At 37.3% G+C, this 23,578-nt stretch overlaps 1 protein-coding gene across 13 annotated transcripts in view; it reads left to right on the top strand.

Moving 5' to 3' along the window:
* The window catches only part of MEF2C (myocyte enhancer factor 2C), a 158,389-nt gene that overhangs the window by 75,049 nt on the left and 59,762 nt on the right, over positions 1-23,578 (top strand). For all 13 annotated transcript variants that reach the window (XM_014543956.1, XM_014543952.1, XM_005871489.2 and 10 more), the window contains one exon: positions 11,633-11,836. In XM_014543956.1, coding sequence (XP_014399442.1) covers positions 11,633-11,836 — 204 coding nt within the window. The remainder of the gene's footprint in view (positions 1-11,632; positions 11,837-23,578) is intronic.

The raw sequence follows: 23,578 nt of genomic DNA, 5'->3' as shown, positions 1-23,578 counted from the left end.
CCTTTTATATTTATGTCAGCTAGATCTACTCCTCTACTGCCAGAAAAATCCAAGGAAGGCCAAAATGCTAACAAGAAAAAGGAAACTGTTCCTCTAGAATTCTATCACTAGATTTAAGAAATAAGCTCTGCTTAAACGTGAGGGCTTCAAGACTTTTTGTTGTTTTGCCTAATTTGTGTATCTCATATAATTTCCAGCTAAAACTGTAATTTATAAAAATTCTGAGGTGTGGGCTTATTGTACCTCAGTCATTTTGTGTGCAGGGTTGACATATAATAGCACCTTCCACTTCTGTGAATGCATGCACACACCTTGTCTGCTACAGGTCACCTTTGGCTTTGCAAATGCACAAACTCTGTGTGACATCGGATTACTGGCAAACCAACACTAAAAATATTAACATTATAAATAGACCACATAAACCAAAATGTTTCTTCCAAACTGTAGATTAAAGAACATGTTGATTGTCTCAAAAGCCATGCCCTTTGCAGTCTAGACTTACTTTAACTTTGTAATTTATTCACTTAAAATGAGCTCCTTCAAAAATTATTATGGTGAAAAATATTTTGAAAATTTACATCCCAACATACTCTTATTGAAGACAATTTGGAACACCAACCCTCCTCCCCCACCCCCACCCCCGCCCCGAATAATGACTTTGGTTTAAAAAATTGTATAGTTAAATTGAACCAAAGGAAATTCCATAATATAGATGTATATTTGCATTTCTTTGAAATACGTTGGACCACTAATAGGAATAAGAGAATCACTCTAAATGTTTGGAAATTTGACTTTTAATTTTAAATTGGAGCAGTTTAGCTTAAGAAATCACTAACATTTAAATAACATTTCAACAAATGTAACTGTTTGGAAACTACAGCGGAGACAGCCTCCTGCCTTCTGTCTTGCAAGGATGGATTTGGAAGGCCCTGAGGGAGAAAATATTGGAGTTAGGCGGTAAACGTGAAGCCATTGTGGAAAGGAAGAAGTTACACTCTTCCTGTTATGACAGGAAACGTAGACAAATGTGCTTCCTGAGCATTTGCTCAGCAGGGAATGCAGCAGTCTTTGACCTTTACCTTAGGTACATTTTGGCTTTGTTAAACTAGTAAACATGTTTTGCCCCCAAAATATGAACCTGGTTTATTTTATTCTTCTCAGATTCAGATTATGTATTTTATGTATATGAGGTATGGAGAAATAGAGTTATTTATTTTATGACTGCATCTATAGGTTGGATTTAGAATGTAAATCATCCCTTTATCAAACCAAGCAGACCTGAACAGCACATATAAAAAAATTAAAAAATATATCATGCTATAGTCTTCTCTTTTTAAAATCCAAAACATTCTTAGGCTTAAAAATGTACCACAATAAAATCTTTTAAATCCTGGTAAGATTAATAATTGTAGCTCATCCTTCTTCCTTTGCCTCATGTAGACAAATATATCAGGAATCAGCTATCACAAAGTTTAAAACCCAGACTCTATGAGTTTGTTAATAAACACTCAAGTTTATGAATATGCATTTAATTATTTAATCGTAACCCATCCATTGTGTTGTTTTTGTTTTAAAATAGTGGGCAGTGCTTAAGATTTAAAGTTTTATTTTGGGGTTTGGGGTGTTGACTTGGGATGAGGGGTTGGTAGAGCTCTAAATTCCGTACTCTAAGCCCCGTATTTTAATCCTTTGTCATCTTCAGAACTTTTGGAACTACTGCTCAAAACCCTTTTGGACATCCCTGCATTGCAGGGAAAGCCGCTCAAGTTGCTTGAGGCTAACGAGGACAATAGTCCTCTTTGCAGCCCGAGTACACTGCCATCCCGTCCTCGCAAGTTATGCTGGAGGGTTACAAGCACATGGTAGCAGTCTGCTTAAAAGAGTCCCTCACTGCTCTTTAAAGAGCCTTTCATTTACCAAGGCAGGCCCGTCATTGTATAAAGGAGCGCTTGTCTGGAATACAAGTCTGCAGCGGCATTACTTCCTCCCACCGAGAGTAATCATCAGGCCTGAAGCTCGCAAGCCTTTCTAATGACAGGCTGAATTAAACAAAATAAAAATTGAAGAGGAATACTTTAGAACAGTTGTACCATTACTTACTGTCAGGAACAAGCCAAAGGAAGAAAAAAGAGCATTTAAGAGGGCATTTCCCTTTTTTTCAATTAGAGATTGTCTTTGCAGACTCTTGACTCCATCCCTAACCCTTTAAACACATAGGAAGACCCTAGTGGCTCTGAATTAGAGAGTGCATTGTGTCTCTGAACTGTCCGTCTTGTCACTCATTAGTCACTCCGTTTCCTTAACTGGGAGGAAACTGATTATCAAGATGGGGTGAGGAGGAGCAGATCTAAAATATTTTCATAGGATGAGGGTTATATTCATCATTACTCTAGTGAGAAAAAAAAAAGATGAAACCTCTAAAGTTTGAAAATAGAATTAGCTGAGTATATTAATAGTCCCAGATTCTGTTTTTCTTTTCCCTTCGAATTTGCTTTTTTTAATTGGAAAAAACTCTTTTAGGTTTATCTACACTTAGATTCTTATCGTAGCATTCTTTTACAATAAAAGGAAAATTTAAGGTAAATAATTGCTTTAAGACATCCTTAAAACTTCTTCACCCTGTATCCAGTTGTTCGGAATCATTCTTCAACCCAGAGTCATCAATGCCTGAGTTTGTCCACAGGGTACCATCTTCTGTGCTAGCAAATTAACTGAAAAATGAAATGTGTTTTTTTTTAATTGAATTTATTGGGGTGACATTGGTTAATAAAGCCATATAGGTTTCAAGTATACAACTCTATAACACATCATCTGCACACTGCATCATGCACTTACCACCCAAAGTCAAGTCTCTTTCTGCCACCGTCCCAAACATTCTAAAACAAATAAACTAATATTACTTTGTGAGTTAAAGAAATGAGTAAAACGTTGTCTGCTCACTGAGCAGACTCACTGAGCAGTTGAATTAAGGCCTGGGGCAGAAGGCAGGGGTGGGCTAGAAGGGGTCAATGGGAAAAAGGGAATATATGTAATACTTTCCACCATAAAGATTTTTTTTAATTATGAGGACCATAAAAGGAAATAAAAAAATAAAGTAAATTTTAAAAAGATTAGGTCAAAAGTATCTTGCTCAGTGGGAAGAAGTATTGGGGACCCGTAGATAAAATTATTGTTGCTTCCCTTAGTAATTATTGTGCCTGCAGTAATTTGGTGTTAGGCCTCAATGGTTCTCATAGATGTGTATGGCCGATGTTTCCAGAGTCCTTTTGCTTTCATTGATTCAGGACCCTTTCCTGTAAGGTGCAGAGACTCCCAGTTAACATGCAGGAAAGTTCTCCTGAGGTGGCTTTATGAATGGCGCTGGGATTAGGAGGGTGAATGGAGGAGGCATGTGTGTGGTGTGGAGTCTCATTATTAAATGTCCTTTCCACTACACAGTAGTCAAACTAATTTACCTACTCCTGTAGGAAATGGTGCAGGAGTTGTCCTGTTTTTAGAACTTGTCATTTATACTGCCTGTGCGTAAATCAAAGACCCACCTTTTTTATTCTGGTGAGTACACAGAACTGTATTTGCTACCAACCAAAAATGTTTCTCACTTTGTGAAATTTAAATAAACAGCCATAAATATAGAACTAGTGTGTGCCCACTGGTGATGCCTGTGGTTGTCACGGGCTTTAGTGGGAATGGCTGGAGGTCTCAGGGCAGAGTTTCTGCAGAGTTCACACAAAACAAGCTTTGGTTTATTGTCAGAACCTAGAAACCAACTTCTCAATTTTAGTATTATTAACATTATTTTTTACTTTAACCTAGATAACTACCCTTACATTAATTAATATGGCATGCACTACTTTGCTTGTACTCCTCAGAATTGCTGACAGTTCTTAATGGACCTGTACACTGCTCAATGAGCGGTTGACTGGTCCATGCTGTGCTGAATTTAAGCCCCTGAAGTGCAATTATCTAAAAGAGGGAAAGAACCCTGACTAAGGGAAAGAGAGATGAACTTTGTGTGAAGAAGGTTCTATTTCTAGTTCATCCAGGGACTAGTTTTGTGACCTTTGTAAGGCAATTCATGTCTTTGTCTACAGCCTCCTCTGAGAAATGGGGATGATAAACTGTGCCAAATAATAACTTTAAAGAGATACTGTCGAATGTAGTGAGATAACTTATAAAGTCTTCGAACTTCTTAGGAAACATTCACCAAATACAGTCAACACTGTTATCTAAATACAACTATAAGAAATATGATATGCTCCAATTTCACTAACAAACCCACACACACAATTTGATCCAGTCCAATTTTTATCGTACTTAGTTTTACCAAAGTACGTTTTACTGTAAGTCAATATGACAGCCACAAAAAAAGAGAAAAATATGTGAAATTTTCCTCTCTCAGGGGCAAACTTTCTATTCACATAGTTTAAGCATGCATAGAAATTTCTTTTTAGCCATTCATTTAGCTTGCAAAAATTCATAATTCTCCATCTATCTATCCATTCATTCATTCAACAACTATTTAGCCAAGTATTGTTCTGGGACTTTGGGTTATGAGATCAGACAGGAGATATTCTGGGCTTTCAAGGAAAGATCAAGGTCTACTTGAGAGAGAAACTGATCTAGACATAATAATGGTAACACAAGTTGGCAGGTCCTAGGAGAGCAGTATGTAACAAGAAGTGACTGAGCCTGACACATCAGAGGAAAAATACTGCATACCTTGGGTAGTGTTTCACTGACAACAAGTCACTTACATATATATATAAGATATATATCTTAATTTAAGTCTCATAACAACTTTGTAAGATGCCTGTTATTAACTCCATTTTACAAGTGAGGAAACAGGGTTCAGGTAAGTCAAACAATTTACCTAAGGGCACACAGCTTATAAATGTCAGAGCTCAGACTTGATTTCCAATTCCCATATTTTTACCAAACTGCCCAGTAATGATGTATATATACTGCTTTAAAAATAGTAAAAATGGTTGAGTAGTGTTAATTTCCTATTTTATTAATCTGGATAATTTTTCTATGCATTTTCAGCACTATGTCTAATTTAACATTGTCTACTCAAATCTTTTACAGTCTCTTCTAACTACAAAAAGTAGTTATATCTTAGTAGTTATACCCCATTTATATCTTAGGATATGGGAATTAGAGATGATTATGATAATATACTGATGAGGTTGAGTAACCAATACATAACACATTTTGTAGAATGAAATTGCAGAAATGTATTTTTGTTTTTAACCATGATCTTCCCCTTGACCCACAAGTCTATGCTACCTTGGCATAGAATCTGAGCATCCGAAATCTGGAGTAGATATTTTAAAGGTCTTTAGTCCAACTTCCTGTTGAGTTCAGAAACACCTTCCTTGATATGCAGCTTTACTTGAACATATTCAGGAATGAACTACTTATTAGTTCTTGAGACTTGGTCCACTCACGGACAATTTTCGTCACTAGATTTTCTCCTATTTGAACCTCTTTATGATTTTCAACCATACTTTCTAATTCTCCATAGAACAAAACAAAATAACTCATTTGCCTCTCATCTTGGCCACAGGTCTTCAGATTTGGGAAATGTTTGGCATTTCACTTTATTTTTGGCATTTAACTCTGTTTTCTGGGTTAAACATTTCAAATAACCTTAAGATTTCTCAGATCCTACATTAACCTGTTTGCCATCCTATAGCCTCTCTAATTTTGTCAGTGTCTTCTTAAAATGTAATTCTCAGAACTGAATAGAGTTCCAATAATTAGTTCTGACTAACAAAAAAAAAGTCATTAGAATAATTAATTCCCACATTGGAACACTATAACTTTAGATCTTTTTCCCCAAAAGCAGCTATCACATCAGTTTTCTTCCAACTTGAGCTCGTGTAATTGTTTTCTTTAATGCGAATGAAGACTAAGATTGTCTCCATTTCATCTTATTGTTTATGACCCATCTTGCCAGTCTGTAGAGGGAGCTTTGGATAGAGTCTCTACTACCTGTTGGGTTACCATCCAAATTTATGTTATATGCTTGCCATCTACATCTTCATCTTAACCACTGATAAAAATGTTGCCTGAGACAGGAAAGTTACTAAACTCTGTGGCCCTTTCTAGAGACATTCCCTTAAACTCAACGCTGACCAATTAGTTCATATTTAAATTATCAAAATTACTGCCAGCCAGTCTCAAATCTATAATGTTATGATGAGGATTTAATCAAACACTTTGCCAAATACATGCTCTTTGAAAATATAAACTCGTTAGAAAATTCAATAAATGTTTGCTTAACAAATGCCGTCATCCTGAACTCCTAGATCCCTCCCTTTATATCTGTATCCTGTGATTGTAAAATTAAAATTTTATATTCACACTTTTCCCTCCTTCCTGGTGAGTCATCTGGGCAAGGAATAAAGGCTTTTCTCTGAACTTCATGATATATCTTTTTCTTAAAATCTAGAGCATATATACATATGTTTTTCTCTCTAGACATTCTCTGGTTTCTCTGTTATATATTCCAAGGTGGAATAGTTCCTTTCTCTCAAGCTTCCTGTCTCTAACATGTTAAACTTTTAGTAAAACATATATACCCCAAATCCCTTGTTTTTTAGAGATTGTCTAAAAGGCATTCAGACTTTAACATAGAGTCTATTTCCATTCCATAATCCACTCCTTCCACAAACATTCATTGAATGTCCACCAGTCAGAGCCTGTGTGAGGCCAGAGTGGGGGTCTTCAGGGAATTCAAAAGCCAGCAGGAGAAACAGACTCATAAACACCCAACTCTGGAATATTAGAATAAGTCTCATAACAAAGGTTTGTAAAAGTTCTAGAGGACAATAATGAGGAGGAGTGAGTTTTATTTCAATGTGACAATGAAAGCTGCAAAGAAGTTGGCATTTAAACCTGCAGCATGATGGGAGCCTGACAGAGCCAGATGGAAGGGAGAGGGGGTGCATAATACCATAATCAGTTTTCACTAAGTACAACATAAGAAATGTCTGGCGAGGGGCAATGGGCTGGGTGGAAGGGGAACATCTGTAATACTTTCAACAATGATAAATTTTAGAAAAAAGAAATAGGCAGAATCAAGAAAGGGTAGTTTTATGGAAACAGAGGGAAGCTAAAAAGAATTTTTGTAAGAAGGGAGTTGTTAAAAGTATGAAATAGCCCTAGCCACTTTGGCTCAGTGGGTCAAGTGTCAACCTGCAGACTAAAGGGTCCGGGGTTTGATTCTGATCAAGGGCACATATCTCGGTCGGCTGCAGGCTCAATCCCTCGTCCAGGTCAGGGCACATGTCTAGGTCAGGGCATGTGTGGAAGACAACCAATTGATGTCTCTCTCTCTCTCTCTCTCTCTCCCTCTCTCTCTCTCTGTATCTCCCCCTTCCTTTCACTCTCTCTAAAAAATAAAAAAATCAATGGAAAAATATCCTCGGGTGAGGATTAATAATAAAAAAAAATCTTTAGAAGTTTTCATGTTCATCTTGATTAGATTAATATCTACTATTATTTTCCTTGCTCAGTCTAGAGAAAAATTTGTTCAGAAAACAAAAACTGAAATCACCCAACACTAGATAAAAGTACAATTTCAGATCACTTACCTGTGATTAAAAATATAACACTATTAGCCAATAATACATTTTATTTAAAATAAAGAAAATTCTTTTTTAACACTAAGGAATTAAATGACTATTTCTTTCTTCAGCCCTGAGAAAGAGACACGAATAAGGGAGATACATGCAAAGTAGAAGCCCCACAGTACCTAGCACAAAAGTCTGACATAGAGAAGGCTCAGTAAATATTGCTTAGCATAAGGTTTGGCATGTAGAAAATGCTCAATAAGAATTGCTTGGATTGAATGATGTTTATGTAAATAGATTTTCTTAATTTCTTTATGACTGAATTATCTGGAGCTATATTGAATGAATGTGCCTTTTCTCAATTTCAAATTCTAATTTCAGTTCCTGAGTTATACCTAGTAAGTTCTAGAGTAATTGTCGATATTACGCTAGGCCTTATGCTAGGATTTAAACTTGAGGTTACTATAAAACTTAATGCTGAAACATCTTAATACATCATCATTACAGTTGGGGCTGTTTCAAGAGGTAAAGGAAAAGCATAAAATGGTCATTACGTATACAGAGTCATTTTGCTTCCCCTGCATGTATTAAGTCTCTCTAATTCTGAAAACTAAATTTCAAGTTCTAGGGCTAATGTAAATAACATTGGCTGTATCCTCCTCTCAGTGCACCTGGATTGTCAATGTGTACTGGGATGTGTTAGTTACATTTCAACTTGGAAAAGAGCATCTCTTTGCCTACTGACCGTAAAAACAGCTTTCCATCTCACCTAAGGCTCAGAATATGGTCCTGAAATAGAAGCAGACTTGCCCCCATCACAAACTATTGTCACGTTATGAAAAATGTATTGATTGCAATATATTGTTATATTTAAGCATAAAGCTCTGAATTGCAATCTGTCATTGAATGGCATATTTTCAACGAAGAGTAATATCCAGGTCTCTTTAGAAAACCTCCTGCTTAAAAATAATTTTATCTAACTAAGAACAATGAGAAAAAGCATTATAAAATACATTTTGAGTATGCTATGAGGAATATAAACATAGTACAGAATTAAATGTAGAGCAATTAACATTTTGAAGGTATTTTCTTAAATGCTTCAGTATAGTCATCATCGTTTCAGTTTGCAGTTTTAATGACAAGAAACTACATGCACCAACTCTTTTGGCATTATCCAGCAGCCTGCTTGGTTATACAAAAGTTGAGGAGCACCTAAAAGTAAATACAAATAGTGGCTTTAATGATATTTCTGTGCTGAAATGTACTTTGATGGTGAGTGTTGTAACGTGCTAAATTCTGAGGTTTCAGTACAACAGAAACCATACTGTATTGAGACATTCCACCTACAGTTTGTGGTCATGAAAGTCTGATTAAAAGTGGTTTTAGGTATATGAAAGTATTTGGGGTCAGTGCCTTCTATATTGAACCTACTTTGTAGCCTATTTCACAGAACAAAATACCAATGTGAAGGTATATTTGCATAACTAAATTGCATCTAAAAGAAATATTAAAAGACATTTTGTATAAATCTATATGATTAATGATTATGCTTTTTTATTCATTCCAAATGACTGTCTTTATTTAGCTCATCCTTAATACTGATTAGGGTTCATCTGAATGAACCAGAATAAAACATTTTCTAAATTAATATGATAATCAAATATTAAAATAAAATGTTAGCTATATTTTGTTAGAAGCACTTTAGTAAGACAATCAATAAAATAAAATAGAAGGTGCAACATTGGCAATTATTACAAAGAAAAATTGTCTAAGCTGAAATGTAACTAACATATCCCAGTACATATTGACTAGCTATGTGGGCTGGTAAATACCTAAATGCTGTATTTTCCAAAGAGTGGTCAATGGGGATTCTATAGTTCACTTTATCATTCTATAAGGAATAATAAGATCCTCAAGTAGCCTTAATCAGTAGACTCTTCAAGCCACCAAGACCGATATATTTTGTAAGTTCTTTTCTCTGTAAGTCAGCTCAGAAAGGAATAGGAACTAAGATTTTTTGAGCTTCCAATTTAAGCACAATGCTTGATACTGTACATACATTATTTTATGTAATCCTCACAGAAATCCTGAGTAGGTGTTCTTTTCATTTTACAGATGAAAAATCAAACTCAAAGAAGTGAAGTGAATTTCTCATGACTAGTAAATAGCAGATTCAGCCTGCGAATCCAGGGCCCCATGTTCTTCCCTTTCTACCATGTGGCCTTCAATACAAATATGATAAAACAATATAATAATTTTAAGTATAGATTTATCCTTTTAAAGTGCTAAAATATTCATGGGGAAAGCTATCACATAATTTTATATAGCATACATCAATTTGATATTTCTAAAAACTTCACATAATTATTTTTCCTGTTTAGTTTTGTTGTACTAGACATCTACCATGTGCCCATCCATGTCTGCTGTTCTGGGGATACAGCAGTGAGCAAAACAGAAAATGCTACAGGCCCTTGTAGAGCACTGCAGTGGAAGAGACAGACATTAAACAAATGATCACACAAAAAATACACAAATTGTAAAATACAGTAAGTGCTACTAAGGAAAAATAAAGGATGATGGGTAAAACAATAAGTATTAACCAAAGTGTAGAGGAATGAGGAGACTGGGGGGCCAGGTTGTCTGTCTGCTAGTCCACAGTTCCTCTCAACACATTTATTTAGACACAAAGAGTTAGTAGATAAAACTGAGCTGACTTCTGCTAGATGAGTTGTATAGGAAGGTGAGGAACAAAAGTAAATACTAGTCGCCTTTGAAAACAATAACTAAGTCAATTTAGTCACCATTACCCAGCATATATGCCTCAAGAAATTTAGTTCTGAAGAAACAAACATCCTGTAGGTTTGGGAGGCAGGTTAAACAAAGTTTAAAAGGGTTCTCGGCCTTTAATATACCCACGTGCCTCATTTCCCAAATGTATTGGGCCACTGAACTTTTTCTATTTAGGACTATTTTATGGAAATGATATTCTACAGAAGACCTGCTGGGAAACACTGGATCGTGTGAGGGCTTACAATTAAGAATGTTCATGGTTTGGGGTAGGCAGACTGGCGTTTAATCAAAGAGAGGGCTGAAATTGGGAATCGTGAAGTAGATGTTTGCATTTGGCAGCATTGGCAGGTAGGAAGTATTGGAAGCCAGAGGCAGGGACCCGTTTCGGAGGCCTGTCAGGAGAAAGGCAGTGCGGAGAGGAGGTTTGGAAGATTGGAATGAATTGAGGACGGAATGATTCCAGACAGAGAGACCATCTCAGGCAGGAAGCTGATAAGGACCCAATGATAGAGCCGCCTGGGAAACAGACAAGAAAGTGTGAACCTGAGAAACATTTTGAGGGAAGGAATTATGGGACTTGGTAATAGATTAGATTAAAAGAAGGAAAAGGCGAAGATAACAGTACAGTTTCTGGCCTGGGAGAGGAAGAAAGATACACAGAAGAATGAAACCAAACCCCTAACGGTGTGATGGCTGAAGTACTTCTCAGTTCCCTGCTGGATTTCTAGAAAACAGAACACAACACTGTCTGAAAGCACAGTCAGTCACATCCCTTCACGTGTTTTCAATTAAATGGCATGAGACTAAACAATTTTAAGAATTTTTGAACATAGATGTAAAATGCTGCGTTCATCATGCCATGTCCAGTTTTCAAGTGGTCAGAAAAAAAAGTCCCAAACTTAATTATAAGGGAAGGATGTCAACCATGCTGAAATTAATTTCTTTTTAAATCTCACATTGTTCAAAGAAACCATGAGCAGTACTCTGGTCACCTTCATTAAAATTCCCTACATTAAATCTGGCATTTACAGTTTCACATTCAGCAGCCAGCTAGAAATCACACATTTTCAAATTCGGAGCAGAAATTAGTTTTAGATTTATTTGCTTCCTTTCCAAATGTGTTAGTGCCCAAGGGCTCTGACAACAGCCCGCTTTGTTTTACAAAGAAAAAAAGTACTGTGTTTTTTTCTAAAAAAAAAAAAAAAATAGAAGAAGCACGATTTCTTTTTTCTTTACAAAAAACCTGCCTGCTTTCATTTTCCCAGGTGACATTTACAAAGAGGAAATTCGGGCTGATGAAGAAGGCGTATGAGCTGAGCGTGCTGTGTGACTGTGAGATCGCGCTGATCATCTTCAACAGCACCAACAAGCTGTTCCAGTACGCCAGCACCGACATGGACAAGGTGCTGCTCAAGTACACGGAGTACAACGAGCCCCACGAGAGCCGGACAAACTCAGACATCGTGGAGGTGAGAGCGCATGCGCGGTTGCTGAGCCCCAAACTTCGGAGGCAGAGACATGAGTTGCTTGGACCCGCCCACTTTTCTCCCCGCCCCCCACTCACACAGCACAAGTACAACCTTCCTTTTCCTATGAGTTCATATTCCCACAGGTGCTCCCAGCGTTATCACCCCAACTAATACTCCACCCTTTCTTCCCCCCTCAAAATTCAAGTTAGAATGGCATGATGATAGGGACAACGTGAATCTGGTCCTTGCTAGAAATCAGGCAGCGGTATCCAATTATTGGCCTCATCCTTCATGAGTCATCATTGTCCACTGCTAAGTCAGGTCAGCAGATTTGGAACCCTGGCCAAGGGACGGCTCACTCACATTTTGGATGACTTCTCATCATTTCTTTTAGGTATAGACTAGTTTCCCAGCATAGTAATGGACAGGAGACAGCTGATTGATGTTTCTCTCTTGCATTGATGTTTCTTTCTCTCTCATCCCTTCCTCTCTCTTAAAATCAATAAAAACATATTTTAATCAATAAATCTCAAAAAAGTTTTAGATTTGTCAACATAAGTAACACTGCCATACAATTTTAAGTGTTCTTGCATGTAGCCTATTTTAATGCTATTGCCTCACAGTACCCTTGATAAGCAGTGAATAGTAAACCAAAAAGGAAGAGATGTAGGGAGGACCATCCTCATCTGTTTGTTTTTCTTAACTAACTAACTATCTATTCATGGTTGCCTAGATTGTGACTGCTTTCCCAGAACTAAGAGAATATTAACAAATGGTTCAAAAGTGTGTAGTCAGGGTCAGTTTGCCAGAGTTCAAGTCATTCTTGCTTACACTGGTTCCATATTATGAAAAAATCCAGTATTAACCCTGATCAAATCAATCTGCCTCTCACATACGTCTTCACTTTATTTGTTATAATTGTCCAAGACTATTTGCTTTTATTGTGAAATTTTGTAAAAGTATTGTTCTGATCAATTTTTTAAAATTTTTGCCTCATAAGACAAGCAAATAATTTCAGAGAAACAAAAGTGAGTGATAACTAGGCCTAATGTGGTATGTGTTTAAAATACTTTCAGATTTGCATTACTGCAAATCGTTTTTGTTTTTCATTGACTGATGATTTTCATTGTGTGTTTGCTTCAATCTTAAAATTTAAGATCATTTATAAAACTTACGTACTGTGTATTTCAGATAGTATTTTATTCATGTGCGCATTTAATGTGAAAATATATAAAGAAACATGAACATGAACAGCACTAGTCAGTTGTCAGATCTCATAGGTGCTTTCGTATGTGTTTGTGTGTGTGTGTGTGTGTGTGTGTGTGTGTGTGTGTGTGTTGATCTGTCTGTTGGTCTATTCCTGCTCATACACATTTAACATAAGCTCCAAACACAAAACAACTCTATACTGAAAACTTCATCTCATTTCCAAAATCATTACAACAAATATTTCAGGGCAACAAAAGAATTTGATTTGGAATTTGTCATTAGACTTGAACTGCTCTAGTCCTTAACATGATATGAAATGTGGAAGAACCGTATTAAACTTGTCAAAATGTGTCGACTTTTAAAATTTACTTTCTTAAAGGAGTTTAAAATCTTGAAAACTCATCTGCTGAGGGGTTTGCTCAACAATATCCTATGTGACTTTAAGACAACTAAAACTTCACCCACTGTGTAGACTTTCATAATCTTGGACAGATGAGTGTCTGAGCCAGACTTCTCTACAGGCCGTGAGAAGAACACTGGGTGGAAAGTCAGAGAGCTTGCATTTGAACCTTTGTCTTGCACAGTCTTACTATGTGACAAGTTAGCTACTTCTCTGGCTGAAGTTTTCTCATCTAAAATATAAAGGCATTGAATTGAAAGTCCTTTATGGCATCATTCTTTAAAAAGTGATGTTTTTTAAAAAGAAACAGCCCTATTATCTTACAGTTAATATATTAAAGCTCTGAATCTCTCCAAAAGACACTAGGGGGTTCCTAGGCTAAATCTGAAGATTCCATAGCTTGATTCTTTGGATGAAATAACAAGTCTAACACGTGTATGTCTGTCCTGCTCAACTACATGAATCACACATTCTTCACCTAATTGCCTTTTCCACACTGTAGCAATAACGGAGATGATGGAGAAAGTAGAGTGGGATGCCATAAACTCAAAAATGTGCATCACCTCCACGTAGAGTCTTTTTCAAAGTGCAGTTCATTGAAACCAGTATGCCTGAGATTCTTGGTGAAGAGGGGATCTGAGTAGGAATCTGCATTTATAACACGTTTTTCAACAATTCTTTTTTTTTAAATACATTTTTTATTGATTTTTTACAGAGAGGAAGAGAGAGGGATAGAGAGTCAGAAACATCGATGAGAGAGAAACATCGATCAGCTGCCTCCTGCACACCCCCCACTGGGTATGTGCCTACAACCAAGGTACATGCCCTTGACCGGAATCGAACCTGGGACCCTTGAGTCTGCAGGCCGACGCTCTATCCACTGAGCCAAACCGGTTAGGGCTCAACAATTCTTATACACAGTAAGTTTGAACACCTCTACAGCACTAGACATAAATTGTGTTGAAGGCCAAAGAACCTGTGATACATCAGGGACTTGAGGAATCTGCTTTTAGAATGGAGCTAACATGAAGTGGAGAGTTAAGGTACTACTCCTGGGTAAAATTTTAAATCCTATTTATTTTAATTTAATGGAATACATTTAACTGAGTAAATTTAATGAGGAACATAATATGTTTCATGAAGGGTCATTAGTTTTATATTTCCCATTTGGACCATTACCACTCTCCCTTAACCCTCTGAAAACAGTTTACTCACCAGAAAAAGGGATTGGCGGGGAGAGAGAAATAATACGATTCCCAGCATTTAGACTGAAATATAAATTTCTGGGCCATACCAGAGTAGTGTTGCAGGGTCACAGGAAATTGTACAGTGCGTGGGTGTTGAAAAAGATTCCTTCTTATAGCAAAAAAGCTCTGCGTAATTATCATGTCTCTGCTTGATAATTAGCACTGCCGTTACAATGGCACAAAGACTTATAAAGACTTAACAGACAGACTGAAAGGTTTTTTTATTATCGTATTATAATGCAGCTTGAATATCTGCTCAGATACAATATATAAATATGCCAGATTTCATAAATGTGTTAAATTTTTAATCCACTGGTTTAAAAAAGTTATTGTAGTAAAAGCATTTCCTTTGAAGAAAGTCCATTTTATTTAACTCTGTGACTGGATATTTACCCCAACTGCTAGTTGGTGAGGCTGTTGAAATTCAATAGGGATTCTGATGGTATTAAGGAACTGCCCCCTTCATGTCTTCCAGCTGCCTAGCCCCACTCCTGGTTCTCTTACCTGCCTTCCCACCCTCCCAGCTGATGTTGGGCTCAATGCCTGGAAGAAGGTGTGGTGCTGAGCACTCCAGGATGACCTGAAGAGTGCAGGTCCACAGGACATGCTTCCAGGCCATTCCTTCACTTAGCAACAATTTAGCAAACACCAGCAAAAGACAGGCATTCTTGTTAAGGATATAAAACATATATAAAAATCAGCTTAGGAACAAGTAGAGGGCAAAGGAGCAATAACCTCATTCAAATAGTACAAGCTACTGAAAGGAAGGCATAAGCAAAACAATTTATCAAAACTTTTATTCAGACAGGTCGGTGATCACCAGATCATTCCAGGTCATCCTTGGAGTCCCAGAAGTCCCAGACAGGGACACATCCCGCACATGGTTTCAACCCACCTCTCAGGGGCTCAGTGATTGTGAGCTGCTTATCTAGTCTGGCCAGTAGTCGAGTGACAAAGTGTGGAAGGGAAGTAAATCATGAGGTCCTCTGCTACTCGCAGGAAATCAAAAAGGCAGATGTAACTCAACTATCTCAGTAGAGAATTACTAGCTTTAAAAAAAAAAATCCTCACCCAAAGAAGATATGCTTTTATTGATTTAGGGAGAGAGAGAGAGACAGAAAGAGAGAGAGAGAGAGAGAGAAAAACATTGATGTGGGAGAGAAACATCTATCAACTGCCTCCCATTCTCATCCCGACCAGGATCAAACCCAAAACCTTTTGGTGTATACACAACAGTGCTCCAACTAATTGAGCCCCTAGCCAGGGCATGGTGCGCTTTTTTGTTTTGGGGGGGATGGGGGGGTTAATGCAAGAATATTCAAGAAGAGTATAGAGTGTAAAGTGTGGAGGAGAGATTAAGAGATGATATTTACAGGAAACTTTATTTTCTGTCACCTGAATCCTCTTTGAAGTTAAAGAATCCTATTTACATGAAAACAGTTGTTCCAGCAAAAAAATTTCTTACATAGTAATAATTAAGGCCTGAATTGGAATAGGCAAGGCCTTAAAATAGCTTATAAACTTCATTGTTTCACAATGCTACTGGAGGTTATCAGTAAGCTAACTACCTAGTTTGATTTTTGTTGAAAAGCAAATGCAGCAAATTGTGGAATTGGATTTTTTTTTTAACAAACTCTATATTACAAAATTGGGGAGTAGGTGTAAAATATGACAATGTATCTGTTTAACTTGAGTTTTCATATATAAAATTATGTTTATGCATGCTTTGTGGATGGATATAACACGCTTTTCTTAAAGAAAAGGTACATTGGCTTATTTGATCATTTGTTGAATTTTCATTCTTTCATGCATTCACTCACTGAACAAAAGTGGCTGAATTCCTACCATGTGCTCTGTGCCATGGAATGCCTGGCGATGGGGACATAAACACTAAACACAGCCCTTCAAGGACTCTTGGTCCTTAAGATTGCTCACAAGGCCACACAGGGTCTGGCCCCCGTGTTTCTCTTCCCCACCAGCCTCACCTTCTGCTGTTCCCCTGCAGACAACTCCTCCCCCGACCCCCATCCCATACTTAAGCCACCTAACCATGTTTATATCCCTCTACTTCTCTAAACCCTGTTTGTTTTGTCTTCAACATTCCTTTCTAGGCCTTTCTTGGCTTTTCTTTATCATCCGGTCAAGTCAGGTCCCAGTGTATACTTTTAGATAGCTGCCCTTGAACTACCCTCCAACTTGTGTAGATCCTTTTCCTACATTGCAGTCATAATCTGTTCTATTTTCCCCATCAGACACTCATGAGGCTGTTACCCAATTGCCCAATTCATACTAGATTTTAAACTCCTCGAAGGCAGGGCTTAATGTGAGGTCTAGAAAGTGTTAGGCCCTCAGAATATAATTGGAGACTAAATAAACAGGGGGAGACAGATAACAGGATCTCTCCAAATGATGATCGTATGGCACAATGTCACTCATCTAAAATATGAAAAATGTTTTATAGCACCAATGAAACAGTTCATTAAAATTTGATAAATTTTATGCCAGCACTATCAAAAAACTAAAATAATCTAGATCTATGCTATCTGATATAGAAGTCACTAACCACGTGTGGCTATTCACATTTAAATGAATTAAAAGGAGATAAAACACCTAATTCAGTTTCTCAGTTGCACCAGCCACATTTCAAGTGCTCAATAGCCGCATGTGGCTGGTGACTAACGAATGGGACCGGATGTAGAGTGCATGGATAGTCACAGAAAGTTCTGTGGGACAGCACTGGTCTTGATTGAAATGTGAAAAGGGAGGCATTTAAAGTAAGTGTGTTCTCCAGTTAACAGCAAGATTAATTCTTCAATTTAAAATTTGAAGAGTGCATTTCACAGATGAAGAACTGTGTAGAATCCAGAGCATAAACGTTCCCTTTGATAGACACCAATTTGGAACTAAACACTCACTGTAAAACTAAGAGCACCTTTTACCCCTAAACCAATAACCACAGAGTCAATCAGTAAACTTACTGCCTGGTCAGAGAACCCTTGCAAGTCATCCAGGCTGACAGGGAGCGCTAACCACGTACGCTAGGTAATGCGTGCTGGTTTTTTTAAATGAAGCTTGGGAACGGAAAGATGGTAGGTCTTTCATGTTACTATTTTAAATTCACTTGAAGTGATGTGGGCCAGACTTAATTTTATAATTAGTAAATTGATTTTTTTTTCAAAAAAAAGCAACTTTTTCTTTATAAAGGAACTTAGAAAAATATCTCGAGAAACCCTTAAAATCCTTCTTTGGTTACTATGCAATATAATTAAAATAGTTCTTATTGTGAGTAGCTAAGTAATGCTGCCCCACCCTCTAATAAAGAAAGTATACAATTGTTTTTCAATAGTTAGTATTGAAAAATGAAAAAAGGATTAGTATATTCCATAAAGATTTAAATCTTCAGTGTGGAGACTACCCAGAAAATAGGGGGAAAAGTGATTTTGTAAGAAAAGGTTTTGTATATTTCTTCTAAATTATAATGCTCATTTTTGTTTACATATATTTATAAGCCTTTTGCTAATAACTATAAATCATATTTATATTTCATCCCCTAATTTTAAAAGAAATGGGTCTAAAAATGTATTCATATTTCTCATAACTACCACAATGTTTTTTTATATATCAAATTTTTATATATCCAATTGGAAGATCCATTTTTTAAATAATGATTTTGCTTAATTTGCATATGCTTTGTAAACATGAAAAGCTGCTTCACATCTCATTTATTTTTTTAAAATCATTGTTGAACAAATACAGTGCATGTTAGATTTCTTAAGTTATATGTACAAAGCAGTAAAACTGAATGTTCTCTCATCTCTGTTATTGCACAACTATAACGGTTTATAGGCATTAGTATCAACGCAGAGTCAGCAGAAAATTATTTAATAAAGTAGGAGCAGAAAAGACAATAGGTTTTAAAATACAGCTTTTTTGTCAATAATGTAACTTCCTTATAATTATTAATCATCACCCTTTTATCACCATTATTATTTTCACAAACTTTCTTAACTGGAGCAAGCCAAAGTCCTCATGTTCTTTTCCCCCTCAATATCTGAAAGTGAAAGGGGGAGAATATGTATCCTGGATCATAATCATCTATTTGTAATGATATTTCCAGATTCCGCGGCATGTGGAACTTGAAGTTGGACAGCATGTTTGAATCAAAGGTTGCATTCTAGCCATTGACAGCACCTAAGTAACAGTTACATTGTTGGGCTTTAAAAGGTACAAATAAGATATCAAGGAGTAGGACATCCTTACTTCCTCAGGAATTACTGAATCTATCTATGTGAAACATTCCCAAGTGAAGTCTCAGGAATATTCCGAAGTCCTGCCTAGACTTGGAATTAAAGATGATGAGTCTTTTAATCAAAGGATGTTTATTATTTCAGTTATCTCACGGCAGTTTTTAAACATTATTATTATAAATCTATTTCCCTTCTCTGAAGGACATGTTGATGTTTTACTTATCTCTATTAACTCCAACTGCCAGCTCAATGTATAAAACATTGTAGAAATTCAATAAATATTTTCTATAACATACATATACACATATATATGTATGTAGACTTACATGTGTACTGATACATATACATACATATGTAAAGAAACAACTCACTAATGATCGTTATTAAAATTTACCATATTTTCTTTGTTGAAGTCAGATATGTTCTAATATTAATAAAAGTGAGAATATTTCAAGGGAACCAGAGATGAATCAAGGTTGTTGCTGTGTAAGAAAAGAAAAAAAAAACAATATTCACAGGAGACTACATAGAAATATTGCTTGTAGTCCTAGTGGAAAGTAAAAGACTTTTGAACCAGCATGCGTTGGTTGATTCCTGGGGGGGAGAAGCAACTTGTTAGTCCTTTGGCCAGGATCTGACAAGAGTGGTCCATGCATCTCAGATGAACGCCTCTGGCCCAGTCGGAGCCCCTGGGGTCTCTGGCTGAAAGGCTGGTTCTGACCAGTGGATCCGGGCAGAGCCCCTAAGTCTGTTTCTGACCGGCTCCCAGGTGATGCTGAAGATGCTCGTCCGTGAACCAAAATTGAGTTGCAGGGATCTAGACTGCCCTTCCCACACATCTGTTTTCTCCAGCATGGAGTTCCAAAGTACAGTTTTGAACATTTCTTTTTTTGTTGTTTTACTGAGGGTTAGAATCATACCATCAAATAGATTTTAAAAACAACTGGCCTTTGATGAAACTAGTTCGCGAAAGCAGGTGTGTGAGGTTTGGGGAAGTGCACTATAAAAAGCCTGCCATTGCTCCATGAGGTGAGACACTCTGCCATGAGCACCACGTCGCCTGGTCCCCTTTCTGTGAGTGCCCATCAGTTGGTAGCGGCTGCATGGAGCACCTGTTGAAGACTCAGAGACCAGACTCGGAAGGCAAGTGGCAGGCGATTGGTTAGGGGAGTATGCCAGGGCTGCAGCAGCTATGTTTTCCTCGCTAGCCTCAGTCGAAGTATTTCATGGGACATTCTGGGAAAAGACTTCAGACTCCGTCATTAACGGGACTGTAATTAGGCAAATACTGCATATGTATACAACAGATTGGGTGGATAGATTATATTATTGGAAATATATCTCATTTTCCTGAGAGCTATTTGGCATATTATCCAGTCATGTCTCAACGGCATTTAGTGTAGTCTTTGTTACCCTGAAATTTAGCATCTGATGGAAGTTCTGAATAAGGAAAAAAAAAATCCCTGTCAATTATTTCTAAAGGTCATAGAGTTAATGACTAGCTGGGAGGTTAATTAGAATCTGAAAGCCTCTTCATATCAATTAAATCTCTTATCTTTATGTTTTAGTAAATAAACTCAGTAACTACTTAGAGTTACTGTTTTAGGGTAAGAAACACTATAAACAGTAAAGTGTACAATGGGTACGTGGGCTTTTATCTGACATCTAAGAAAACACGGTTACAAAAAAACTGATATATGAATTAATAATAGTAATATTATTTCAGGATTTCTGAACTAGATACTTTATTTTTCAAAATAGTATGCAAATTACTCCTTAGTCATAAACAAGGGCCACCACTAGGACCTTGAGAAAATCGATTCAGAGAGAAAAACTAAGGTCAGCGTTACCCTGAGAATGAGCTTCTAATCTAAAGTCCGCTCCCATCTCGGTTCCTTTTTAGTTTCAAGGTTACTGTGCACACTGAAAATAAGTGATACATTGGATGCCTGTGGCCTGAAAATTACAAACCCAGTCTCTATGTCATGCGCACTCTCTTTGGATAATATAACCAACTTTCAGATGAAATGATACAGATCTGTTCTGATAAGTACGGTAGCCATTAGCTGCATGATGTAGTTATTAAAAATGGGAATTAATTGAAATTAAACAAAATTAAAAGTTCCATTCCTTGGTCTCACTGGCCATATTTCAAGTGCTCGATTGGTCAGGACAGATATAGCAATGTTCTTGACCCCAGAAACCTTCTATGGGGCAGCATCTGACAGAAGGGGTGAAAGTGGCGAATCTAGTGCTCTTGCTCACTGTGGAGACGAGCATGATGGATACAACCTAAAAGGCACATAAACCGGAGAGGATGCTTGCAGCCACGTCATCCTTCGTTCCTCTCGCAGGCATCTATTGCAGGCCCACTGTGTGTCAGGCCATGGAAACACTGTCAGGAAAGCTGCCACTCGGTCAGTGTTTACTCCCAGGAGCAGGCTATTAATTAAATATGATTTTGTGGAGCGAGATGAGAAGATGGAGAGAACCCTGAAGGTGGAATTACCCTGAGGAAGAAGGAAAAACGGAGGCAGGGGCAGGCAAGAAGAGGCATAGGGAAGCAGAGATAACTTGATCATTTCTGGACTTTTCCAAGGAGAGGAAAAGAGCATGCACGCACAGATTTCTTGTGACTTGTCCTAAGTAGGCATGCGAGGAATGTTATCTTCATCTAGGTCTCAGGACTTCTGAATTAAGTTCATGTGGGGGAAAAGCCACAGAATGATTTTGCTAAAGAATGTTGTTGAAGCATTCATTGTCGTGAGAGTCCACCTTGTGGATTTTATGCTGAGGAAATAGAACCTTAAAAGCCCCACAGATTTGGAGAGAAATTAAATTCTAGTTATAGCAACACCACACACCAGTTCTGTACCCTGGGGCAAGTTATTTAACCTTCCTGGGCCTCAGGTTCCTCCTCTGAGTTAGTATTGTCACCGCTGACCCTGTCTTCCTCACAGGGTTGTTGTGATAATGACAGGCTATAAAAGATGCCAGAACCCATTGTAAACTGTTAAGTTGTATAAGGTGCTTTTACTTTCAACATTAAGGAAAAAGTTCAGGCAATAAAAGCTCCAAAAGAGAGAGGAGCAGCAATTTCTTAATTTGGGAGTAATCATATAAACATTTTGTATTCATAAGTATTTGTTTAATACATAAATATAGTGTTCTGATACGAATAACTATTACATGCTATATACATAAGAAGATCTAAAGGCCAATGGGTTGATTTTCTTTTCCATAAGCATTTATGTATGCGAGGCATTGTGCTGAGTGCATGGGAAATGCCACAGCGGTTACGGCACGTCCACTGCCCTCCAGGGCCAATGGTCCAGGGTGGACAAAACACACACAGGATTTGTTCTGTCATTCAGCAGAAATTGATGAACACAGTGACCATGTGCCAAACATTGTGCTAGTTCCTGGTGATGCATCTGTGACTATCCGACCCACCAGTCTGACACAGTGAGACAGAGTATAGTGGGATAAAGGGGGTGAAAGTAAGTACAGCTCCGAGTACCTGAAAACATCTCATTGTGGATTATATTCAAAGCATAACTTTGAATGATTAGTAGAGTAAGTTGATAGCTAAGCCAATCTGCAAGTCATTTGTTCCATTGAAAGTAAAAGTGAGACTAATAAAAGTAATGATGTATGGACATATAAATGCATATATATGTACATATGCATATAAATGTATGTGTAAACATTTATGTGTAATATATATGCAGCAGCCTTTATTTTGATTTCCCGTTGGCATTGGGTTTTTAATATATGGTTCTGTAAACGTGATTATAATTTTTAGAGAAATTTATGGAATACGAATGTTAGAAAAATGCAGTGAATATAATTGCCTTTAGGTTTGATAAAAGGTTCTCTCTTGCTGAGAATGGAAACCTTAACGTTACATCCCACATCCTCGGCTTAACTTTACAGAAGAGGTTTCTGCCCCCCTTCCCAGAAATCCTAAAACATGATACATCTGGCTGAGAGGCTGGAAAATTGTTACATGGCTGTGTAACAGTCTTATAACCTAATCATTGTACAACTTTTCTCCCAGTTTAATCATGGGAGAATGTTCTTTGTTTTTGTAGTCACTGTTTCACATAGTAACAGCTTGTTGCATTTTGGTCTGGTTGCCAGAGGGTAGGTTTATTTTTAAAACCCTGAACTCTGAATTTTTCTTTATTTTTCCAAGATTGAAAGCAGCTGAAATGCCTGGAGTTACAGGTTGAAGGCTGCTTTACAATATGTGAAGGGACGCTTCCTTCCCTCCGTGTGTGTGTGTGTGTGTGTGTGTGTGTGTGTGTGTGTTTAAATTTTTTCCTAACAAATGTCTTCTAACTGGTAGTTGTCTAAAAATAGAAAACTGCCTAACTAAAAATAGCCTGGCTCTCAGTCGTGCCAAGGAAAATGGAGAGGAATAGGCGTGGAATAGAAGGCTGAGTAATCCAGTTCTATTCATTCAGAGAAACCTTTGAGAATGCGGGCGATGATAAAGTGCCCTCAAAAAACCACAGGCCTGACTCTCTCTTCAGACTTCTAGGTGCCAATAAACATTTTTGCCCCAGGATACATTTTTTTTCTCTCATAGGTTGTAAACATTTTCTGAAAGACAGGGCTTTGTTTCACAGAAGCT

This window comes from Myotis brandtii, unplaced genomic scaffold (genome assembly GCF_000412655.1).
Source record: "Myotis brandtii unplaced genomic scaffold, ASM41265v1 scaffold344, whole genome shotgun sequence".
In the NCBI taxonomy this organism is placed as follows: Eukaryota; Metazoa; Chordata; class Mammalia; order Chiroptera; family Vespertilionidae; genus Myotis; species Myotis brandtii.
Note: the sequence above shows the minus strand (reverse complement) of the source record. Positions and strands in the feature narration are given on the sequence as shown.